The sequence below is a fragment of the Nicotiana sylvestris genome, chromosome 11, assembly GCF_000393655.2.
Source record: "Nicotiana sylvestris chromosome 11, ASM39365v2, whole genome shotgun sequence".
In the NCBI taxonomy this organism is placed as follows: domain Eukaryota; kingdom Viridiplantae; phylum Streptophyta; class Magnoliopsida; order Solanales; family Solanaceae; genus Nicotiana; species Nicotiana sylvestris.
Window position 1 is genome coordinate 115653503 of NC_091067.1, and position 25891 is coordinate 115679393.

General features: G+C 36.9%; 2 protein-coding genes and 1 long non-coding RNA gene across 3 annotated transcripts; 2 read left to right on the forward strand and 1 right to left on the reverse strand.

Annotated features, from left to right (window-relative positions):
* Positions 1-913: 913 nt before the first annotated feature.
* LOC104220797 (uncharacterized) lies at positions 914-2016 on the reverse strand. Its single transcript, XM_009771738.1, has 2 exons — positions 1510-2016; positions 914-1357 (listed from the first exon to the last, which is right to left on the reverse strand). Exons 1-2 carry the CDS (start codon positions 2014-2016, stop codon positions 914-916), a joined length of 951 nt encoding a protein of 316 aa, XP_009770040.1.
* Positions 2017-9118: 7102 nt separating this feature from the next.
* On the forward strand, positions 9119-16538 carry LOC104220795 (GTPase LSG1-2). The gene is made up of 7 exons (XM_009771737.2): positions 9119-9510; positions 12363-12464; positions 12540-12626; positions 13134-13227; positions 14519-14575; positions 14929-15008; positions 15096-16538. Exons 1-7 carry the CDS (start codon positions 9287-9289, stop codon positions 16216-16218), a joined length of 1767 nt encoding a protein of 588 aa, XP_009770039.1. The 5' UTR covers positions 9119-9286; the 3' UTR covers positions 16219-16538.
* Positions 16539-18999: 2461 nt separating this feature from the next.
* On the forward strand, positions 19000-20590 carry LOC104220796 (uncharacterized). Its single transcript, XR_709597.2, has 2 exons — positions 19000-19258; positions 19979-20590. It is a non-coding gene; the product is annotated as an uncharacterized lncRNA (long non-coding RNA).
* The last annotated feature ends 5301 nt before the right edge of the window (positions 20591-25891 follow it).

Genomic DNA, 25891 nt, shown 5'->3' on the forward strand with positions numbered 1-25891 from the left:
TTTTTATTTCTATCATTGGTAAATATTTAAAAAAAAATGTGTTCTGCAGCGATTGTGGTGTATTTGTTGCTGCCTTTGCGGAGTATGTTAGCCTTGGAGATTTGTCAATTCCCGCAGAAGACCTTTCTGATATTGACCAACATCGTAGATGCTATGGAGCGCTCCTATGGGACTTTGCTACAAAGAAGCAGAAAGATGGGTCAATCAGTAAAAGTGAGGTTGCATGCATACTAGCAAGGAGGAAGGGTGCACCTGCATTGAATGAAAAAACAAGAGTCCAGAGAAAGAAGAAGTAGTGTCATGTATATGTAATTAGTTGATGCTAGTTTGTAGGAGAAGTATAGTACACAACTTTCGGAACAATTCATTTGTATTTTTATTGTAGCAGACCTTTTGTTTTGTTAATTTTTATCTAGTGTAGTAGTTCACTTGAAAATAACTTGGTGATTTTATATCCAGTTGTTTAATATTTATAACACTTGTTCTTCATTATCTTAAATGTAGTTATTATGTTGTTAGAATACAATTTATCTATAAAAAAACTTCAAATTATCTACAATCTGGAAACACTGAATGTTGAGATTGTATATAATTTTATAGTTGAATATGTATATAATTTGTAGGGAATCCCTCCAGTTATATTTAATTTCTATATATAACTGTCAGTTCAAGTTAAATTAATTTTTTTTAACTTGTAGTTATATTGTAGATAATAAATATTAACTGCTATGAACAGAATGTCAAAAATGAGGTAGATGCTTGACACAATACAGAAAAACATGTTAACAAACACAGAAACAAATTGAAATTAACTACATTATGATCTTTAAAATCTTAAACGATTACACACAAAATTCTATTAACTTGAACACATTAACAATTATTTTGAAATACTATTCTAACTACATGATATTTATTTCTTTTTGGGCGAATTTTTGCAAGATCTTTTGTTATGCCCTTCACCTCCATAGTTGTCACATGACACCTTGTACTTCTTTGACTTTAGTTCATCATATGTTTTGTATTTTTCCTTTTGAGGTCTTCCTGACTGTCTTTTCTCTAGCGTAGGTGGATTTACTACTTCATCAGATATATGTTGTGGCACATTCCATTTGCTTTTATCAAGATGGGGATTTACTGGTATTTCATATGTACACAGTAAGCTCTCCTTTGTGTAATACGGAGAGCAATAGTTTTCATAAGTTTCATTCTTGTGCCTTAAAGCTGCCAAAGCATGCACACATAGAAGTTCATCAAGTTGGAACTGGCCACAGCTACATTTCTTGCTTTCAAGACACACAATGTACCGCTTCACACCATCTATCACAGTATGGATATGATCTGTTGAAGCACTCACCTACAATTACATAACAAACAGAAAGAAAAATATTTACAATCATAAAAATAGATTATCTACAATTTATCTGCAACTTATCTACAAATTATCTACAGTATGGAAACACTGTATATTAAAATATTATTTTTCTGCACCAAATAAACAGATCTTACCCTAAGTTTCTGAGATAATGTTCTGTTGTTCTCCAATTCTTTGTTAAATTTGGACCCATGGAATGTGAAAGTACCCTTTGCCTTCAATAACTTCTCGTTCGTCCAATGTTCAAGAAGTGTCCTCATATACTCTAATAGGTCAAATATTAGCAGCTCTCTTGCATCTTTTGTTACAACATTCAACGACTTTGCAATGTTTGATGTCATAGTCCAAGTTCTATTCACCGTTGCATGTACTCTTGACCATCTATGATAGCCAATATCATAGAGGTATGATTTAACACGCGAGTCTAACTCTTCAATCTTCGACATCCTTTCATTAAACTCATCCAGAGTGTATGATCGTGTTGTAGCAAAGTACAATTCATTTAATTGTAGATGACCCTTCTTGAACTTTGCCCTTATATTTGTCCAAATATGCCACATGCAAGAGTAGTGTGGCACGCCTGGATAGACAATTGATGTTGCCTTCAGGATACTCTCATTCCTATCTGAAACAACACACATTGACGTTCTTTCACCATATGCTTGCTTGAATTACTCAAAAAACCACTTCCACGATGCGTTGTTTACCGGATCAACCACAGCATATGCCAAAGGCAATATTGTACCTACATTATTAGTCAAAAAATAATTAACTGGCAACTTTGAAAATGCATATACAAACACAAATACATATAAACTACAATATATCTACAAAGTATCTACAATTTATAAACTGCCTACAAAATAACTACAATTTTACCTGCTGCATCCATTGTGCTTGCTGTCAGCATAATCCCCATGTAGGCTAACTTTAAGAATGTCCCATCAACCACTACTACTGGTCTACAATATTCCCAACCACTTATTGAAGTACAAAGAGCAACAAATGCATATAAGGAGCATTCATCTGATGTCTTCTTCAATTTAACAACTGAACCAGGATACGTCTTCTCAAGAATATAAAAATATTTTGGTAATTTGCTGTAGGAGTCAGCCGGATATCCTCTCAAAAACTATAAAGCCTTTTCCTTTGCTCTTCATGCTTGCATGTAGCTTAGGTTCACTCCGTGTTGGGACAACATGTCAGTTTGTATGTCCTTTGGTGTGTAAACTGTCTTAGGATTACAATACATTGGAATGATCATGCTACCAACTACAACTGCAGTACGTTTGCGTTGTATGAATGTTTCGTCCATTAAGGTGCATGTATGTTGTCGATTGAAACCCCTAACCTTAAACATTGCAGAATCATTAATTGATGTTGCCTTGAAGTGCCAATTACAGTTTTCTCCAACGCATATAAGCCAGTAGCTACAAAAAATACATTTATAATACAGGTTATCAATGTAGATGTAACAAAAGGACTGTTTTAACATAAAGTAACACACTATACAATATAACTATTTTTCATCTACAATGTTTGAAAAACACATATCACAAGGAAAATACTGTTTATAATGATCTTTTCACCGTTAATATATTCATACCTTCTGTGGCTAGATCTTTTAACCCTGAATTGGTACTTGTGCATGACAGAATAGTGCTTCATTGCAGTTGCAATTGTTTGCTTGTCTTGATACACTTGTCTTTCTTCGATAACACTTTGTGTACCTTCAGTTATTATTTCACTTTGATATTCCTCTATGACGGGAGAGGCTAGTATATCAAGTAACTTTATTGTCCCAGACGAACCTGCATGAAAATAAAGATAAACAGTGTCATTACAATTTTGTAGAATCTTTGTAGATAAATTGTAGATGAGAGAAAATTTTGTAGTCGACATTTTTTTCCACATAGATTGTAGTTTAATTATAGTATAAATGTAGTAATTATGTAGATACCCTTACAAATAATACTGCTTTATACATACTTAAACTAATTTGTAGTATATTTGTAGATGAAGAGAAAAATTTTGTAGTCAACATTTTAGAAACATAGATTGTAGTTTAATTGTAGTATAAATGTAATAATTTTGCAGATAATCATGAAAACAATATTGCTTTATACATTCTAAAACTGATGAGTAGTTTATTTTGTAGATAAATGTAGGAATTTTATAGATATTACCGTAAAATCAGACTTCCATATACACACGAACCCTCATATCATTCTTAATCTCTGTTGGAGGACAATTCTCATTCACAATGTATTTGATTTCTATAACTTTTTCCGAAGTATCAATCATTAATTGCTCTGCGATTGTAGAAATCAACATATAGTAACTTGCATCCTCATCGAGCACAATGCCATCAACTTGAAAATCTCTAAATCTTCCATAGCTATCCCAATTCTCATTTAATTGTAGCATGATTGGGATTTTGGACATGATTGCGTGTCGTTGCTGAGGTATTGTTCATTATTTTGTTGCTTTTTTGATTTTTTGGATTAAGAAAAAAAAAGACGAAAAACATAGTATCGGCAGAATTGATTTCTACAATTTGACTTGAATTTGTTGAATATTTTGTCGCCTTTTTGATCAGTGGATTGAGGAAAAAGTTGACGAACTGAGCTTTTGCAGAACTGATTTCTACAATTTGATTCGAATTTGTTGACGATTTTGTCTTTTTTTGATTTGTGGTTTAAGGAAAAATATCGAAGAACCGAGTTTTTGCAGAAAAGAGTCTATGTAATTTGATTTTAAATTGAAGATAAAGGATTTCTGTTTCAAATTTGATTTGAAGGGCGCTAAATCAATTAGAATATTCTGTTCCTGATGTGTAGCGCGCCTAATTAGGAAGATTCAGCTACTAATAATTAGTATTTAATAAATGGTATAATAATTGTAGAAAAAGTGTGAACATGGCGGGTAAATTAGAAACTATGCACATATTTGGTAATAAAATTTCATATATTCCTCTATGACGGGAGAGACTGGCATATCAAGTAACTTTATTGTCCCAGACGAACCTGCATGAAAATAAAGATAAATAGTGTCATTACAATTTTGTAGAATCTTTGTAGATAAATTGTAGATGAGAGAAAATTTTGTAGTCAACATTTTTTTCCACATACATTTTAGTTTAATTGTAGTATAAATGTAGTAATTATGTAGATACCCTTACAAATAATACTGCTTTATACATACTTAAACTGATTTGTAGTACATTTGTAGAATATTTGTAGATAGAAAAAAAATTTGTAGTCAACATTTTAGAAACATAGATTGTAGTTTAATTGTAGTATAAATGTAGTAATTTTGTAGATAATCATGAAAATAATATTGCTCTATACATCCTAAAACTGATGTGTAGTTTATTTTGTAGATAAATGTAGGAATTTTATAGATATTACTGTAAAATCAGACTTCCATAAAATTTGAAACATAACAAACATGCACTTGTATTCTCATTGGTAATAGTCAATTCCATATTGAAATCTCGTACACTTATACATGACGGATACGATCCTAAGTTTTTATTCTCCTTTTTTGTCTCCATATACACACGAACCCCCATATCGTTCCTAATCTCCATTAGAGGACAATTCTCATTTACAATGTATTTGATTTCTAAAAAATTTTCCGAAGTATCAATCATTAATTGCTCTGTAATTGTAGAAATCAACATCTGTAACTTGCATCCTCATCGAGCACAATGCCATCAACTTGAAAATCTCTAAATCTGTCATAGCTATCCCAATTCCCATTTAACTGTAGCATGATTTGGATTTTGGACATGATTGCATGTCGTTACTGAGGTATTGTTCAATATTTTGTCGTTTTTTGATTTTTTGGGTTAAGAAAAAAAGACGAAGAACGGAGTATCGGCAGAATTGATTTCTACAATTTGACTTGAATTTGTTGAATATTTTGTCGCTTTTTTGATCAGTGGATTGAGGAAAAAAGTCGACGAACTGAGCTTTTGCAGAACTAATTTCTACAATTTGATTCGAATTTGTTGACGATTTTGTCTTTTTTTGATTTGTGGTTTAAGGAAAAATATCGAAGAATAGAGTTTTTGCAGAAAAGAGTCTATGTAATTTGATTTTAAATTGAAGATAAAGGATTTCCGTTTCAAATTTGATCTGAAGGTCGCTAAATCTATTAGAATATTCTGTTCCTGATTTGTAGCGTGCCTAATTAGGAAGATTCAGCTACTAATAATTAGTATTTAATGAATGGTATAATAATTGTAGAAAAAGTATGAACATGACAGATAAATTAGAAACTATGCACATATTTGGTAATAAAGTTTCATATATGGTATAGGAAGAAAAAAATCTCTTGGAAATAAAAATGCTCTAAAAGCCCATTAGGGTAAAACCTTAATATTCTATTCAAGTATAACTAAGCATAGATATACTATAGACGTGACTTTCATAGCTTTTTCTTTACATATCATTAGTGTTTAGACTGTAATATATAGTGCGAAAGAACATGTAAGTTCTTATTTTACGATTTTCTGTATTATCTAATTAGTTTAAATTAATGTGTTTTGTGTCCCTTCACCTAATCTTGTCAAGTACTCCCATATGGCTCTGTTAAATAGTTACCAACACTATGAATTAAATAGTATATTCTAAGAAAAGGAAAAATAAACTATTTTGGCTTTTCTTAATTTTCGATCAATTTTTCTTTCATCCCTTAGTTTATCTACAACAACAACAACAACAACAAATTCAGTGTAATCCCACAAGTGGAGTCTGGGGAGGGTAGTATGTAAGCAGACCTTACTTCTACCTACAAGAAGGCAGAGAGGCTATTTTCGGAAGACCCTCGGCTTAGGAAAAATAAAAGAAAGGCAGCCGCAAGCACACCAATTAGAAAATCAAAAAAAAATACAAAGATACAAAATTAAAATGGAGTATTATAATCAGAAGGCAGGAACGAAAGCAACAACAAGTAAACATAAAAGTTAAGGAATACGAAAATAAATAAATATGTTAAAAGCTCCCGCGCCATCTAAGTCTCGAACCATCTAAGTCTCGCCTCCCGCATCTTGCTCTCCACAGGGGCCACGCCCACCTTGTCCCGAATAACTTCATTTCTAATTCTATCTAGCCTAGTATGCACGCACATCTATCTCAACATCCTCATTTTATCCACCTTCATCTTTTGGACATGAGAGTTCTTGACTGGCCAACACTCCGTCCCATATAACATAGTCGATTTGACCACCACTCTATAAAATTTACCTTCAAGTTTAGGTTGAACATTCTTACCACACAAAACACTTGAAGAGAGCCTCCATTTTATCCATCCCGCCCCATACAATGTGTAACATCCTCGTCAATCTCTCCATTCCTTTGTATAACTGACCCAAGGTATTTAAAACTCTCTCTCTTAAAGGTGACTTGAGAGTCAAGCCTCACTTCTTCGTCCACAATCTCAGTTATCCTACTGAACTTGCACTCCAAGTATTCTGTCTTGGTCTTGCTCAACTTAAAACCTTTAGACTCTAGAGTCTGCCTCCAAATCTCTAACCTCTCGTGTCTTGTCAATCAGAATAATATCATTTGCAAATAACATGCACCACGACACCTCTCCTTGTATGTGGCGCGTCAGCGCATCGATAGTCAAAGAAAATAGAAATGGACTGAGGGCTGACCCATGATGCAACCCATCATAATCGGGAAGCATTGCGAGTCTCCTCTTACAGTCCTCACTCGAGTCTTAGCTCCATTATACATGTCCTTAATAACCCTAATGTAAGCAACATGAACACCTCTAGCCTCCAAACATCTTCTTGGAACCTCCCTTGGCACTTTATTGTAAGCCTTCTCTAAGTGGATGAACACCATATTTAAATCCCTCCTTTTCTCCCTATACTGCTCCATTAACCTCCTAACAAGATGAATAGCTTTCATAATCGAATGTCCTGGCATAAATCCAAGCTAGTTTTCAGAAATATCCACAATCCTCCTCAACCTCAGGTCCACCGCCCTCTCCCATACGTTCATATCATGGCTTAGTAACTTGATGCCTCGGTAGTTATTGCAACTTTGGATGTCACCCTTGTTTTTATATAGTGGGACCATCGCACTCCATCTCCATTCTTCAGTCATCTTCTTCGTCCTAAAAATGACATTAGATAACCTAGTGAGCCACTCCAAGCCCACCCCTACCCATGCTCTTCCAAAATTCCACCAGGATGTCGTTAGGGCTAGTCGCTCTCCCCCTGCTCATCTTACGTATAGCCCCCTCAACCTTCTCAACTCTTATATGCCTACAATATCTTAAGTCCCAACGACACTCAGAGTATTCTAAGTCGCCTAGCTCAATGTTCCTATCCCCCTATTCGTTCAAGAGTTTATGGAAGTAAGTTTGCCATCTACGTCGAATAAGTATCTCATCCAACAAAATTCTGTCGTCCTCGTCCTTGATGCACTTCACTTGGTCCAGGTAATGGGCCTTCCTTTCTCGCACCTTGGCTAGCCTGTACAACTTCTTATCCCTTCCTCTACCTCCGAGTTCTTCATACAAGCATTCAAATGTAGTGGTCGTGGCCGTAGTAACTGCTAACTTCGCTTCCTTCTTAGCCATCTTATATCGCTCCCTATTCGTTCTCCTCGCCTCCTCGTCCACGCTTTTCAGAAGCTTCAGATATGCAGCCTCCACTTTATCTTGAACCTCAGTAATCCACCACCAACCCCCTTTACAACCACCAGATGAGCTCTTTGAGACCTTCAATACCTCTCTAGCAGCCTCCCTAATGCAATTCGCAGTCGCGGTTCACATACTACTCGCATCCCCACTATTCCTCCATGCTCTCATTGCAAGAAACCTATCTCCCAACTTTTGTGCTCTGTCTTTTGTCAAAGCTTCCCACTTAGTCCTAGGTAGACCAAACATAACCCTCTTTCTTTGCTTCCTCATAATCTTCAAGTCCATGACTAGAAGCCAATGCTGAGTCGTGAGGTTCTCACTCGGGACCTTACAGTCCCCGCACAGACCTTTATCAAACTTTCTGAAGATAGTAACTTTTTTTTTCTTTTCAAGAAAAGAACTATTATACTTGTGCCTTCATACATGGCATCTTGGCACATATAGCATGGGGCTACAATATAATACCACTAGGTTATGATAAGAGGGTTGCGATTTCGGCTTAATAGTAAATTATTATTTGTTTGAATTATATTCGACATTTACACCCTAAATTTTGTATTTATAAAGCAACCAATAAGAAACAATGAGGATGATGAGCGAAATGAAACTAGTTTGTTATATTTTGACTTGTATATTCAGCAAATTGACATAAGAAATTTAATTTTTTTTTCACAAAATCAAATCAAATTGAATTGTGACCACTCTGGTGCTAATTGCGCTATTATTGTCTAATACAGTCGTAGTAAGTTTTCTTTTAAAAAAAGCTTCTAGTTTTGGACGTTTATGCGGAACAAGAAATTCGGGTGCTAGTGAAATAATTTAAGGGAAATCGAACCGTCCCTAAAAATATAGTAGTCGATAAATATATTTATTTATGTATATTTTAAATATATATTTTTACTATAATTATTTATGACTGATCAATAAATATGTTAAAAGCTCATAATTAACTAAATTATAAAGTCCAAAAAATGGATGGAAAAAAGTAAAGTGCAAAAAATGGAGTAATAGGGTCAAATTGCATTTTATTATTAAAAATTTTAAAAAATAAAAAAAGGGGAATAAGAAGTCCCTTTTAGTAACTTCTTCCTCTTCCCCGCTCTACAACTCCTCTCAGCCGCCCCCGCTACAGTACCACCGCCAATTTCTCCCACAGCCTCCAGCGAAAAGCAGTATTTGGGTTTCGCTCATCAATCATTTTTTTCCTGATAATTTTATTAAAGAGAAAGGGGAAAGGAGAAGCAAGTAATGGGGAAAGGAGAGAAAAGTACGTTAGGGAGGGCACTGGTGAGGCACCATAACCAAATGATTCAACAGTCGAAAGAGAAGGGACGGTTCTACAGGAACCAACACAAGAAGATTCTGGAGTCCGTCACTGAAGTCACTGATATTCAGGCCGTCATAGAGCAGTCAGATGAAGCTCAACGCGTCTTCTCTGACCTTAATCCTCCCGTTAAACTCCTCGTCAATCTGTAAGCACCCCCCTTTAATTAAACATTTCTTATTTACTCAGCTTCTTAATTAAATTTTGGTCATAAAACCGGTAATTCTTCGTAAATATATGTCTCTCTGTGTGTGTTTGTTTCTTTGGGTTGTCGAGAGCTGCTATGCTTGTCGGGTTTATTGGTTTTTGTTTATTTCGGGTGACTACTGTGAAAAGTAGAGAATTAGGTATTTGGGAATTGCCTTAATCTATTTTTTAGTTGAGTAAAGTTGGGATGTTGTTCTTTATATTCTTTTCTTCTAATTGATCTTTGAGAAAAATAGAGAATTGGGTATTTGGGAATTGCCTTAATATACATTTAAGTTGAGTAAAGTTGAGATATTTTCTTAGAAATCGTTTTTTGTATAATTACTTGTTGTTGATAAGCATGTATCTTGTTGGTGTGTGTTTTTCCCTTCCTTTTTTTGGGGGGGGGGGGGCTTGGGAGTTAGTTTGTTGCTAGAGAGTTGTTGTAATGCTTGCAGGTTTTTGGTTTGTTTTTTTTGAATCGGGATTTTAACAAAAGGAGAAAATTGGGTACTGTATGAGGTTGGGAGTTTGTTGTTGATTCTCAAGTGGGGTATGGGGAAGGTAGTGTGTACGCAGACCTTACCCCTACCTGGCGAGGTAAAGAGGCTGTTTCCAATACACCTTCTGCTCAAGAAAAGGTGAAGAGAGAGAGGAAGAAGGCGAAGAAGAAAGAAAGAATAGTGGGACAACGGACGATAAGGAAAAGGGGAGAAAGACAGAACAACAACAACGACGAAACTAGTAACAAAAAATAGCATCAAACAGTAGCATCAAACAGTAACAGAATGGAACATACGATACACAGAGCGGACGAAAAAAACAAGGGAGCTACTAATACTACTAAAAAAGAACAGGGAACTCTCGACTACCTACTAGCCAACTACCCTGATCTTCAACCTCCACACTCTTCTATCCTGGATCATGTCCTCAGTGAGCTGAAGTAGCGCCATATCTTGCCTAATCACCTCTCCCCCATACAATTTCGAAAGAATAAGTGACTTGCTGGCCCCTTCCTGAGCGATTATCTTACTCTTTTGTTTGTTCTGTTGTGAGATGTTATTCAATTTAGCTTAATCATAGTGTGGACTGTGGAGGGGTTTGACTTGTTGCCAACATATGCATCATTCCCGACGAAGTCAATTTTTGCACGGATGACAACGTGCTGTGCCATGTGCAAACATTATGGAATGGTAAAGAAGGATTCCCTGTTGAAACATATATTGAATGGTGAAGGAAAGAGCTCTCTATTGCCTTGGCTGTTGTTGAATTGCTATGTGAGAGGTAGTCCATTAAAAATAAAAGAATACAACATCTTTCAAGAAGATGGGAAATAATGCTCACTGTTTCTCAATAGTGATACTAAACACTCATTTTCATAAAGCTACTGTCTCAATAGCTCCGTGGCTGAAATACATTTCTCCTGTGGTTCCTCTATGAGAACCTTAAGGAATAGAAGTTCCTACAGATCATTTACATGGTTATCAACGTGTTCAGTGGCATAAAACCACATCTAAGCATGAGAATTAAGTAAATAACATATATCTTTCCAGCTGTGCTGTCTCTATATCAGAGGCGTGATAGGCTGATACTGCGAAGATCGTATTCCATCTTCTATCCTGAGTGTGTATTGCTTTTTTCTATTGATGCATTATGTAATGACTAAGAAATTAACTTTCATATCTGCCCTGACTACAGCTGACAATAGATAGTAGATTCATTACCTGTCTCTTAGTCTTTATAAGCTACTTAAGGACGCACTAGAGGGGGGCTATTGTGTCACTCTTGCTTAGTCATTGTGGCTCATTCACCACGACTGTTTCTAAATTTGAAGCCATAAAACTTCTTCTCCAGTTGAAATGTTCCTTAGCTGAAGGCTTCTATATCTGATGTACTGTAATAAACTACTAGTAGTGAAGAAATCTCAACAGCTTTGTCCGAAGGGCATCATGTATGTAGATAGCATCAGAATCCTAGAGGATACTTTGATCCAGAAGAAGTATCCACTAACATATGTGACTCTGTTCTAGCTCTTATCGAGAGATATTATTAACTCAAGGAGTGACTTGATTGGTGTAGATGAAGTTTTGAATTTAAAAGGAAGTGGAGCAGTAGAAAGTTCATGTGAACTGCGAAGGAAATCCACCTAAGTCATACATATTAGTTAATGGGAAGTGAATAATATCCCAATCAGAACTTGTTGTTTTGATACAAGGTTTTCCACGTCATGCTTTATTGCTGGGTTTGCTATGTTATCTTCGTTTGGTTGAACTCGTGTTATCAGTTTAAATTACCTCAGAAAATTACTGTGTTTTTGGAATTAGGGCGCTGTCTGGAAGTTGAAGCTAATTTAAAGATAAGATTGCTGATTATGTGTCATGGTCAACCCTGCAAAAGATTTGATCATTTGGGATGATCTTTTCTTTCTTCAGATTCAATAAGCTTGATTTACCATGTGAAGTTCACAGTTGTCTTAATGTGCTAAATTTGCTTTTCTTAATTTCTATAGAATATGCTAGTGTGAACCATAGAGATCCTGTAACAATTGGCTTCATCTGTGAGAAGGTGTTTCTTTATGCTAACATTTCACTTCTCATGATATTGCCTTTTAGCATTTCACTTTTCATCTTTGACTGGGCTCCTTTTAGTACTATCTTTTTGCTGCTTTATAAAAAAATATCATGTACCTTCTTTCTGATCTTTTTTTCTTTGCTCGTTTGATTTTTCATAACTTTATGTCTTAGTGTCCTCTCAGACAGAATTGAAAGGTGACTTACCTTTTACACTTATGGTGGTTGTGTCCTGACTTTGTAGCGACGGTGATTCTAGCATTGGTGATCTGACACCTGAAGAAAGAAAGGAGCAGCAGAAGAAAGAGGAGGCCTTGCATGCTAGCAGTCTTCGTGTTCCACGCAGGTAATTGTTATCCTTTTTTAATCTAGTGCACTATCTGGTATCATGGTCCGAGGGTCTGAAGTACTTCTTTTTCAGGCCGCCATGGAATACTAGAATGTCAGTAGAAGAGCTTGATGCCAATGAAAATCAAGCTTTTCTAGCTTGGCGCCGCAATCTTGCAAGGTCAGTTCTGTGAGAAGACATTTTATTTGCTTATGCTACATTAGTGAATGCATGTTTATGGATATTGTTGATTTCCTCTCTTTGGGAGTGGGGGCAAGGAATATGAACATTGTAAATTTAAGATGGATGTTTAAGATATCTTGTGTTCATTTTCCTGTGGATAACTGCTTACATTCAAAGTTAGTCACTATGGGTTCTGTACACAAAGCAGATTGATCTAGGAAGTTTGTGTATGTTCGAAAGAGAATTTGTACCTTCCCTCTCAGTTTATCCATCAACCATTATTTTCCATGTACACTTAAAAATAGCTGGTTTATTTGCACTTAAAGCATTTTCCATCTGCTTATAGTGAATTTATGTGTGATGGAGGTATGACCAGAAAATGGAAAATGTATCAATAGTACATTGAGAGCTTTCAGATAGGCCCTCATCTTATGTTGGGCTACTGCTTAGCATGTGAATTCTGTTTATGTACATTTTTTGCTCTAACAGAAATTAATTATATAGGCTTGAAGAGAATGAGAAACTGGTTCTCACCCCTTTTGAAAAGAACCTGGATATCTGGAGACAGCTTTGGAGAGTTGTCGAGCGTAGTGATCTGGTGAGATTCTGGTCATTTTCTACCTTTAGGATTATTCAAGAGGATAAATATTTCTCGTGGCAGTTTAACAGTTGGCATCTGGCAGTCTACTGGTTCCTTCTTATGCTTACCCTCGTGTAGATTATTTGATCTGATTGCGTACACTAAAACACTGAGAGAAACTGTTTCTTCAAACTTAAGGTTGCTTTAATATCAAGCATTTTAAACTAAATATAGTTTTCCTGTAAAGAAGCCTGAAAGTACTTGGTAAGAGATTTTGAAGATTGGTCGGTAATCTGGTATGTAGTAACATTTCTAGCCTTGTACTAGAGATACGTTCCATGTGACGGATTGTGTCAGTTAACGTTGTTTAAATTTTGCCTAGTAGTTGGGCTGCAAATGTTTGAGCATGAAAACTGTGAGGACCTTCAAACTCGTCAGGGTTGACTTCTAGGTGCTTCAATAGTCAATTATTTTGCTTTCATACTTCTTGTATCATAGTTTCCTCATTTGTGTTTGCCTCCCCTAGTTTCTGGATTCCGACAGGTTTTAGGTTATTGAGTTATTTATTTATTTTTGTTCATTTGTGAAAAGGTGAAATTTCATTAAAGTGTGCCAGGGTATTAGTTTATTGGTTGCTTGTATCTTTTGGATTAGATAGACAATAATGATACTGTGAACTTCAAAAACATCCACTATTGGATAATATCAGCAATAATAACTAATGAAAATTCCAAGCCCGCACACCATGCAAAGTAAAGCCCGGTATTTAAGTGGAGAAGGATAGAGGGGCGGGTCCATTATCCACCGAGTTTCGAAGGTTGCGGTTGGTCCAAAGGATCGGCCTCAGACGGATTTCTCGGTCATAAAAAAAAAAAAAAAAACTAATGAAAATTCCAGCATCAAGCATGCCAGTTTACTTTGGTGATAAATTTTGACTTTGCAAAAGAAGTTTATGTAGGCAAAGAGCTTAAACACATGAATGCAGTCCCCTTTAGGCCTGTCCTGGCCTCTTCAGATCCTTAGGATTTACGTCTTTTGCATCTTTCCCACTATTATGTAGTATGAATTTGCAGTGATCTACTAGTGCAATCGAGAAAAGAGTAATGGATTTTTATCTGCTACTTGATTGTGAATAATTCTCGCTGAATTGGACGATTTCCTTCTTTCTATAGACGTGTTTTTTATTTTTTCTTGGTGTATTGCTGATATTTTTTTTTGTATACAGACGGTATTTTCCCTTCATTAATAAAATTTATTACTTTGTCAAAATTAGCATTGCTGATTTATTTTAATGTTTCTTCATCCTCAGCTTGTAATGGTTGTTGATGCACGGGACCCACTTTTTTATCGGTGTCCTGATCTTGAGGTAAGTATTTCAATGCTTCACATAGATTGAAGTACCTTTGATTGTTAGCACAACTATGATATATTTCCTATGTGTTTGCTTGGATATTCACAGTTTCAGTGACTGCAGTTGAAAGACTGTTCAGATATGTGTTGATATCTTTTTCATATAGTCTCATGTGGCTGTGCATTCTTTTGAGGCGCTACTGTTGAATTCTGATCTTTACTTCTACTTTCCTTTTTAATGAAATTTAAAGAGTAGCAAATGGTTTCGTACATATGCCAAAAACTTCGACAGTAGTGATGTTTCTCTTGTTTTACCTGTATCGTACAAGTTCCATATAAGGATTATGCACTGATGGGGCCAATTTGCAGGCTTATGCACTAGAAGTAGACCAACACAAAAGAACAATGCTTCTTGTTAACAAAGCAGATCTTTTACCCATTTCTATCAGGTCAGTATGCTGATAATATAGTTGCCCCCTGCCAGTTTTTTTTTTTTTTTTGGAATGTGAAGTTTATGCTTCTTGCTTTATCTGCAGAAAGAAATGGGCTGAATACTTCCACAAGCAAGGGATTCTTTTTCTATTCTGGTCAGCTAAAGCTGCCTCTCCGGCTATGGAAGGGAAGATACCAACGATGTCTCAAGAGGCAGGTGATGCTGATACGAAAATTGTAGGCAGGGAAGAGCTATTGGTCCGGTTACAGTCTGCAGCGGAGGAGATAGTTTTGACTAGGAATAGGTCAGCTTCTGTCGGAGGAGGAGGTCCGTCTCATGCTCATCGTGCTAACGAGAACTTAGCAGCAGATGTTCAATCTAGAAGTGTGATGGTGGGGTTTGTGGGGTATCCTAATGTTGGAAAAAGCTCAACTATTAATGCTTTGGTAGGGGAAAAACGGGCTGGTGTGACATCTACTCCCGGGAAGACAAAGCATTTTCAGACTCTAGTGATTTCTCCTAAACTTACTCTATGTGATTGCCCTGGTTTGGTATTTCCATCATTCACAAGTTCGAGATATGAGATGATTGCATGTGGTGTTTTGCCAATTGATCGGATTACTGAGCATAGAGAGGCTGTACAGGTGGTGGCAAATCGAGTCCCTAGAAAAATTATTGAGGATGTCTACAACATATCTCTGCCGAAACCAAAGCCGTATGAGTCACAGTCTCGCCCACCTACTGCTGCAGAACTTTTGCGAACATACTGTGCATCTCGTGGTTATGTTGCTGCAAGTGGATTGCCTGATGAAACAAGAGCATCACGTCAGATGTTGAAAGATTATGTTGATGGGAAGCTTCCACATTTTGAAACGCCTCCAGGGGTATCGGAGGATGAAGGTAGTGCAGAGGATGAAGATGTTACAGAGGATGATGATGGACCTAGAATGTCTGCTTCTGATTCCTCTGGTGATGATGAAGACGAAAATGGACCCAGTCTAGAGCATGTGCTGAGTGATTTGAGTACATTTGATATGGCCAATGGACTTGCTCCTAACGAGGCAGCTCGTAAAAAGAAGCCCTCAATTAAACCCCATAAACAACACAAGAAATCACAAAGAAAGAAAGACCGGTCGTGGAGGGTCCAGAATGGTGATGCTGATGGGATGCCAGTAGTAAGAGTCTTCCAGAAACCAGCAAACACTGGACCTGTGAGCATCCGATAGGTGTCGATGGAAGTTGATATCTTTGCTCAGCGGCGAACTGCTCAAGAGGAAAAAAAAAGGCAAAACATGTTATTTCTGATAGTTGGCTCTTTGGCTCCTGCCTCTGTTGCCATGTGAACTGCTGTTTCTTACCCTACATTATTGCAAGTACTATTTGTTACACGCATATCGTTACGATGATAGTGCGGTATATATGCTTATTTTTATAGTAAGACTCACTAAGGGAGTTATAGGGTAAAATCTTATGCAACACAACATATTGCTTCCTTTGAGTTATTTATCTGAGCTTCTGTGCCTAATGGTTCTTCCTTGATCACAAATGAGGGAAAGCATTTCACTTTAGTCACAATTTTTCTTCGCTTTCAATCTTGTTGATTATCATTTTAGGATTTTTTGTTTTGATGAGTTTTAATTTTTCAGTTTTCGCTAGTTTTACCTTTAAAACCATTTGTTGAGTTAGAAATTATAGTTTTGTGCACTTTTGCACCTTCTGTGGAAGCCTTATGCCGCTGTTTTTCCAACTTTAGATATTGCCTCACATTATCAAATGCATTATTACGCTTATTATGAGCGAAGTGAATCCTTATATTGAGGCAGGAAATAGATAATCGCTTGCATTTCTTGTTCATTATTCAACTTATGACTATGTTTGCTAATCATAGTGCTACTAGATATCCCTCTTTAGTTGACGCAGGGAATAAACCCTTGCCATTCTCTTAGAATAAGTTTGTCTCACAACACCCGGTAATGTGTTTATATAGATTGTGTTAGGACTTAGGGTTAGACCTTATGGGTCAGCTAGCACCCTTTATGGGTCTACTAAGCCCAAAAAGCTATTTTCCCCGACAAAAATTAGTAAAAATTGCTCGGGGTGTCCTATTTGGGAGAAATTAAAAAATAGCCAGATTTACAACTGGTCGTTCAAAAATAGTGCAGTTTCAAAAGTAATTGAAATTTAGCCGCTTTCAATGTAAAGATTAAACTGAGCAAAAACACTATCCAAAACCCGAAAAATACGCCACTATATTATGCTGGAGTTCCAGCATAAGTATACTTGAACTCCAGCATATTATACTAGAGTTCCAGGATAAGTATGTTGGAACTCCAGCATAATATGATGGAGTTCCAACATAAGTACACTAGAACTCCAGCATAATATACCGGAGTTCCAGCAAGTATACCTGAGTTCCAGCAAGTATACCGGTCCAGCATAATATACTGGAGTTTGGAGCACCGGTGCTCCAGTCTCCAGTATAATATACTGGAGCCAGCAAAGTATACCGGTCCAGCATAATATGCTGGAGTTTCATACACATGTGCACCGAACTCCAGTATATTATGCTGGACTGGTCTTTGTTGCAGCAAAATAGTGGTTATTTTTCATTGACTTGGTAAATGCTGGCTATTTTTGAATGACCAGTCCGAAAACTGGCTATACCGTGCTATTTTTACTATTTGGTCGCCCCCATTTAACCTATACCCATTTTTTTAAAAAAGTTTTAACCTGTACCCACTTTTTAAACAACTTAAGTCCCCTTTCTCCTCCTTCATTTTCTTCTTCATTCTTCTGCTGCTATTAGTGATGCTATGAAACTTCAGTTCATGGGATGATTGTCATAAATATGTTTATCAGATTATTTAAAAATAAATTATAAATAATTACGTAAGTTAGTAGACAATAATTTGTGAATATTTTCACGTACGTAAGTTAGTAGACAATGATAATTCTGTTCGTTTCACGTTTATTGTTTTCCAAAATTTGTGATTTAGATATTGTTGGCAATCTGATTATTTATCTAGTATGTTAGAAAGTTTTTTCAAAAACTTCAGCTTATATAGTACTGAAGTTTTTACAAATGAACAAAATAACTTCAACATTTTCTACTGAAGTTTTTGAAAAAGCTTTATGACAAAACTAATGAATCCAGGACAAAAAAACTCCAGCTTTTAGTGCTGAAGTTTTTACAAATGAACTAAATAACTTCAGCATCTTCTGCTGAAATTTTTGAAAAAGCTTATCCGGGACAAAAAAACTACAGCTTATTTAGTGCTGAAGTTTTTATAAATGAACTAAATAACTTCAGCATCTTCTGCTGAAGTTTTTAATGACAAAACTAATGAATCTAGGACAAAAAAACTTCAGCTTATTTAGTGCAATTACAAACAAAAACTTCAGCAAATAGAGAACAAAACTTCAATTATTATGCTTAAGTTCACCAATTACAAACAAAAACTTCAGCAAATAGAGAACAAAATTTTAGCTACTATGCTTAAGTTCACCAATTACAAACAAAAACTTCAGCAAATAGAGAATAAAACTTCAACTACTATGCTTAAGTTCAACAATTACAAACAAAAACTTCAGCAAATAGAGAACAAAACTTCAACTACTATGCTTAAGTTCAACAATTACAAACAAAAACTTCAGCACACTTGGTTCAGCATACTTGCTACTTCAGGTCCGTCTACTAGAATGTTGAAGTTTTGCGTGATTGCCTTTACTACTTCAGCCTCGTATGCTGAAGTTACGCGAAAAAGTAGGTACGCTTGCAATTATTTTTGCAAAGCGGGTACAAATTAAAACGTGACCCAAAAAGCAGATATAGATGCAACTGACCCAAAAACTAAGGTCTTACATGACCAAATAAAAAAAATGTAACCCAAAAACTTGGACATGACTTGAGACATAACTTTTGGCAAGTATCCTATGAAGACACTCCCGAATGAATTAGCTGGTACTAAAAATATTAGAAAAAAATGAACAAGAGGAATAATAAACAATGAAAAGGACATAAATACACTTTCTTCAATACACGATTGCAATTTAAGACTGAAAAGGACGAAAACACTGTCGATTTATGCTCTTTCTAAAAGATTTCGTAAAACGTGATGGGGTATTTGGGATTGAAATAAACCCTAATTTCAAAACGTGAGAACTGAGAAGGCTGAAAGACTGTTTCGGTTGTTCTGCTAAATCATCGCATCTCAGTGTTTTCGCCGTCAGTTTGATCGTCGCCACCCGCCGTTCATCACAGCAACGGTCAGTTCCCTTAGATATTCATTGAATATGTGAATAAAATTGAGTGAATACTGTGCATTAGACATATTGAATTTGTGAATTTGTGATTGAGTTTTTTTTTTTGCTTCATACTTGCCATGGAGCTAACAGTTACCTAGTGTTGAGATAAAGCCATAAAGGCTAAAGCACCATCTTTATTAAATATACAACTATCACATTATGTTTTACCTAATATTCTCATGTCTGCCATGGGTAATACTAGTTTATTTTGCATATTTTCAGACCCCTTTCCCTTGAATCTTAATCCCAAATATAAATATTTTCCAATACAGTGGTGTAAAGGAAATGTTAATAGTAACTAGGAGTAACAGAGTATAAAGCATCTGAATTAAACTTTGGAGTCATATACTGATTTCAAACTATAACACAAATATGATCATCGAGATTTAAAGCTACTAAATAGTGAAACTAAAATACTTGGTGCAAATATTATTTTTAGGTTTGAAACAGATTATTGCAACATCTTCTTGGTCAAATAGTCAAGCAAAACACCAACGAATTCTACTAGTAAAAAGAATCTTTAAAGCATCTAATGTAAACAATCAGGAAGGAATGGTTCATAGTTAATGCATCAGATTCTTAACAGTGTGAAGTTTTATAGCAAGCTTCACTTGTATTTTCTTTTGTGTGAATACGATTGTTAGCTTGTCTTCTAACTAAAACTTTTACTTTATAATTCAGTTTCAAATTTCAATGAAGAAGTATTTTCCCCAACTATCAAAATCAAAATCAAGTTTGGCATCTCATAATCAATCTAACCAGGAGGAAAATGCCAATCAATCAGAAGTATTGTTGCATTCTTCTCAGATGACTTCTTATCAAGTTAAGCATAAGGACAAGTTCCGCTTAACTTCTTCAATTGATGTAGTAAGACTTCTTATAAATCAAGGAATCACATTTGTGGGTCCTGATGAATCTAAATCATCACTTGACAAGGGTAATTTTCTTGAAATTCTTTCTTGGTATGCAAAAAGGTGTGATAGCATTCATGATTTTGTATTGGGACATGCTCAACAAAAAGATCTAATGATTTCTCCAATGATTCTAAAAGGTATTGTGACTGCATGTAAAATTGAAACAACTAAGGCTATCATAGAGTAATTAAATGGTGATTACTTTGTCTTATTAGTTGATGTGTCACACATGGAGCAAATGACTATTATTTTATGATTTGTTGATAGAAGAGGATTTGTGGTGGAGCGGCTTATTGACATTATTCATATTCAAGATACTAGTTTTTCATCTTTAAAGAGGACGATCATTGATTTGCTTGCTCATCATTCCTTGAGTCTATCTTATGTGCGTGGACAATGTTATGATGGGGGAAGTAATATGCTAGATAATATCAAAGGTCTTAAAATTTTGATTATGCAAGAAAATAGATCGGCATATTCTATTCATTGTTTTGCTCATCAACTTCAGCAAACTCTTGTTGCAATTTCTAAAAATTGTGTTCAAGTGGGAGAAATTGTATTATTGGTTTCAAATATTTCAAATGTGTTGGGAGCTTCTTTTACACATATGAATGAATTTCAAGAATCTCAAAGGGAAAAAATTCAAGAGGCATTAGATATGGGTGAACTTATAAATGGTAGGAGCTTGCTTCAAGAACTTGGTCTTATTAAAGCTAGGGATGCTTGTTGGGGATCTCCGTATAAATCTTTCAGCAACTTTATTCGTTTGTGAAGGTGTTGGTTTATGTTTAGTCAACAATGACATGCCAATTGGAAGAGTTAGTGTGGATGCTAGGAGGAAGCTTCCTCCTTTGATGTCACTCATGATATCAAGAGGAGGTAGTTTGATGTCACCAATGACATCAAGAGGAGGTCTTTACCTCTATAAATAGATGCACTCCTTCATTTGTAGAAACCATTCCAAAAATAATACAACACATTGTAGTGAGTAGAGAGTTAAGAGAGAAATTCTCTTAAGTGTAATTGAGAACTCTCCCCTTCCTTTGTTAATATTAAAAAGGCAACTGTTCTCTGGTGGACGTAGGATTATTTTGATCTGAACCACGTTAAATCTTGTGTTCTTTCTTTTACGTTTCCGCTAACAATTGGTATCAGAGCAACAGTATTCTTTAACAATCCAAGGAGGAAGAACAAGCAAATATGAGTTCCATGAAGTTTGAAATTGATAGATTCAGTGGACGCAACAACTTCAATATCTGGAAGATCCAGATGATGGCGTTACTGCGGAGGGAAGGTTCAATCCATGCTATTGACGGAAAGTATCCTAAGGATATATCAACTCCCGACAAGGAGAAGATTGAAGGGGATGCATTGAGTGCAATCCAACTATCCCTTGCACCTAACGTGCTTTGTGAAGTGAGTACGGGTACCGAAGAGACGGCCAAACAGTTATGGGAAAAGCTAGAAGGGCTATACCAAGACCGATCAGTGACAACAAGGATGTTGTTACAACGGCGTCTTCACACATTTAAGATGGGGTCAGGTACTTCGTTACAAGATCATTTAGATGCGTTCAATAAACTTGTCATGGACTTACAGATTGCAGGAATTAAAAAGGAGGAGGAGACGCTTGCATGTGCTTTGCTATTTTCATTGACTTCAGGATATCGTGATATTGAGAATTCAATGATGTATAGCAAGGAGCCTATCAAGCTTGAGCAAGTGCGGCAGGCACTTAACTCTAGTGATGTGCGGAGGCACATTGAAGGAGATAGAGATGACCAGGCAAGTGGGCTCTTTGTGAGAGGCCGGACTAGCCAACAGGGAAAGAGCAAATCAAAGCACAGATCAAAGTCTCGTGTGAACAAGAAGAATACAGAGTGTTGGGGTTGTGGCAAGAAGGGGCACTTTGAACGAGACTGCCCAATGTCAAAGTCCAAGGAAAAGGCGAGTGCATCCACAGTTGAACAGGTACATGATTTTGATAATGATTATGTACTAACAACATCGTGTAATAATAATAGTAGTTATGGAAACAAATGGGTGTTAGACTCTGCTTGCACTCTGCATATGACGTTCCGAAAAGACTGGTTTAGCAGCTATGAGAAAAGTGGAGGAACCGTAGTAATGGGCAATAATGCAACTTGTGCAATAGTTGGCATTGGCTCAGTTCGGGTTCGCTGCCATGATGGAGTCGTGAGGACTATTACACAAGTCCGTCATGTTCCTGATCTGAAGAAGAATTTGATCTCCCTGAGTACTCTGGATGAACAAGGCTACAGGTACATGAGCGAAGCAGGAACTATAAAGGTGACTAAAGGTTCTTTAGTCATGCTGAAAGGCAAGCTGGAGAATGGCCTTTACACATTGGCCGGAAGCACCATTGTTGGCTCTGCAAATGCATCTACAGTGTAATTATCTAATGATGACAAGGCAAGACTATGACACATGAGACTGGGTCATATGAGCGCACGTGGATTGGAGATGTTGAGCAATCGTAACCTTTTGGAAGGTGAGAAGATCAACACACTTGACTTCTGTGAGCACTGCGTTCTAGGGAAGCAAAATGTCAGCTTCAGCACTGGCAAACACAAGACAAGAGGAGTGCTAGACTACATCCATTCAGATTTATTGGGTCCCTCTAAACTTCCATCGAAGGGCAAAAAGAGGTATCTTCTCACTTTTATTGATGATTTCTCACGAAAGGTTTGGGTGCATTTTTTGAAGGCAAAAAGTGATGCTTTTGAAGCATTTAAAGAGTGGAAGATTTTGGTTGAAAATCAAATGGAGCGGAAAATCAAGTATCTTCGCACAGACAATGGCTTGGAGTTTTGCAATGAAGAGTTTAATGAATTCTGCAAGGTTCATGGGATCTCAAGACATAGGACTGTCAGGCATACCCCACAGCAGAATGGAGTTGCCGAGAGAATGAACAGAACTCTTCTTGAAAAGGCTCGTTGTATGCTCCTACAAGCCAAAATGTCCAAAGTATTTTGGGCTGAAGCAGTTCACACTGCTGCTCATATTGTCAATCGATCTCCAGCATCGGCAATTGACTTTAAGACTCCGAATGAGGTATGGTCAGGTGAACCCTCTAACTATTCATACTTACGAGTATTTGGGTGTCCAGCTTATTATCACGTTAATGAAGGAAAGCTTGAACCAAGGGCTAAGAAGGCCATATTCGTAGGGTATGTGGATGGAGTAAAAGGGTACAAACTTTGGTGTTTGTCTTTACTCAAATTTATAGTTAGTAGAGATGTCACCTTTGATGAATCCTCTATACTTGATCCCCGTAAAGTTTCCGTGGAGTTTTCAGGAAACAAGAACGACGAGCAGGTGGAGCTTCCGGTGGAGCTTGCCAAGGAAAAGGATCAAGAGACTCAGGTTAAAGATGAGTCAGAAGATGTAGACCTTGAAGAACTTGCTGTCAATGAACCATACACAATTGCAAAGGGGAGGGAGAAGAGGCAGACACGAGAACCGGAACGCCTTATAGATCAAGCAAACTTGATTGCATATGCGTTCGTAGCTGCACAAGAAGAGATTAAGGATCTGGAGCCCTCCTCGTATATTGAAGCAACTTCTTGCAAGGATGCTGTACAATGGCGGTTAGCCATGACTGAAGAGATGGAGTCTCTTCACAAGAATCAGACATGGGTCTTAGTGAAAAGACAAAAGGGGAAGAGGACAGTTGGATGCAAGTGGGTCTACCGAAAGAAAGAGGGAATTCCTGAAGTGGAAGATGCTAGGTTCAAGGCGAGATTGGTTGCAAAAGGATTCAGTCAGAAGGAGGGAATTGACTACAATGAGATTTTCTCTCCAGTCGTGAAGCATAGCTCAATTCGCGTGCTACTAGCATTGGTTGCCCAATTTGACTTGGAGCTTCAACAGCTTGATGTCAAAACTGCTTTCTTACACGGTGATCTAGAAGAGACAATCTATATGGATCAGCCTGAAGGTTTCCTAGCTGAGGGAAAAGAAGATCACGTATGCCAACTAAAGAAGTCTTTGTATGGTTTGAAGCAATCCCCTAGACAGTGGTACAAGAGGTTTGATGCATTCATGACTACACATGAATTCTCAAGGAGTGCATTTGATAGCTGTGTGTATCACAAGAAGATGTCTGGTAACTCAATGATTTATTTACTGTTGTATGTTGATGATATGCTTATTGCTGCTAACAACATTACAGAGATAAATGCTTTGAAGAAACTGTTGAGTAAGGAATTTGACATGAAGGATTTAGGAGCTGCAAAGAAAATCCTTGGTATGGAGATTTCAAGAGAAGACGGTGTTGTACATCTTTCTCAGAAGAGGTATATTGAAAGGGTTCTCAAGAGATTCAATATGCATACGTGCAAGCCTGTAAGTACACCATTAGCTCCTCATTTTAAACTTTCAGAGTTACAAATGCCTCAGTCCGAGGATGAGGTGGAGCATATGTCAAAGATTCCTTATGCCAGTGCAGTTGGTAGCATTATGTATGCTATGGTATGCACACGTCCAGATATTGCTCAATCTGTAAGTGTGGTAAGTAGATACATGTCCAGCCCAGGAAAGAGGCATTGGGAAGCTGTCAAGTGGATATTGAGATATCTCAAAGGAGCTTCTGGTGTTGGTCTGACCTTTCGAAAAAGTGGTGGAGGTATTTCAATTCTCGGTTATGTAGATTCTGACTATGCAGGAGATCTTGACAGAAGAAGGTCCACAACTGGATACATCTTTACCCTCGTTGGCAGTGCCGTCAGTTGGAAGTCGACTTTGCAGTCGATTGTCGCTTTGTCTACGACAGAAGCAGAATACATGGCAGCAGCGGAGGCGGTAAAGGAAGCTATCTGGTTGAAAAGTTTAGTAGCGGAATTGAGTTTGGTTCAGCTGGAATCAACTCTTAGATGTGATAGTCAGAGTGCTATTCATCTAATGAAAAATCAGAGATTTCATGAGCGCACTAAACACATTGATGTCAGATTTCATTTTATTCGAGATGTTGTTGAAGAGGGAACTATCAAGGTCGTGAAGGTTATCACAGACGATAATGCTGCAGATATGTTGACCAAGATAGTCCCACTCGCTAAGTTTGCACACTGCAAGGACTTGGCGGGGGTGTGCATCAACTGATGCAACTCCGAAGAGAACAGTTGTTAGGTGGAGGTGGTATGTTCAACAATGGTTTAATTCTTCTTGTTTCTTACAACGGGGTTGCCCAGTAAGCTTAGAAGTTTTGGCCAGAGTTGTTCACACGCACGCTCGAAACGCAAACCAAGGTGGAGATTGAAGGTGTTGGTTTATGTTTAGTCAACAATGGCATGCCAATTGGAAGAGTTGGTGGAAAGAGTTGGTGTGGATGCTAGGAGGAAGCTTCCTCCTTTGATGTCACCCATGACATCAAGAGGAGGTAGTTTGATGTCACCAATGACATCAAGAGGAGGTCTTTACCTCTATAAATAGATGCACTCCTTCATTTGTAGAAACCATCCCAAAAATAATACAACACATTGTAGTGAGTAGAGAGTTAAGAGAGAAATTCTCTTAAGTGTAATTGGGAACTCTCCTCTTCCTTTGTTAATATTAAAAAGACAACTGTTCTCTGGTGGACGTAGGATTATTTTGATCTGAACCACGTTAAATCTTGTATTCTTTCTTTTATGTTTCCGCTAACAGTTTGTTTGGTTCTATT

Excerpts from the sequence above, each read along its gene's own strand:
- LOC104220795 (XM_009771737.2), top strand. The coding sequence starts at position 9,287 with ATGGGGAAAGGAGAGAAAAGTACGTTAGGGAGGGCACTGGTGAGGCAC. Across the intron at positions 13,228-14,518 it reads TTGTCGAGCGTAGTGATCTG|CTTGTAATGGTTGTTGATGC; the intron begins GTGAGATTCTGG and ends CTTCATCCTCAG. Across the intron at positions 14,576-14,928 it reads ATCGGTGTCCTGATCTTGAG|GCTTATGCACTAGAAGTAGA; the intron begins GTAAGTATTTCA and ends GCCAATTTGCAG.
- LOC104220797 (XM_009771738.1), bottom strand. The coding sequence starts at position 2,016 with ATGTGTGTTGTTTCAGATAGGAATGAGAGTATCCTGAAGGCAACATCA. Across the intron at positions 1,358-1,509 it reads CATTATCTCAGAAACTTAGG|GTGAGTGCTTCAACAGATCA; the intron begins GTAAGATCTGTT and ends ATGTAATTGTAG.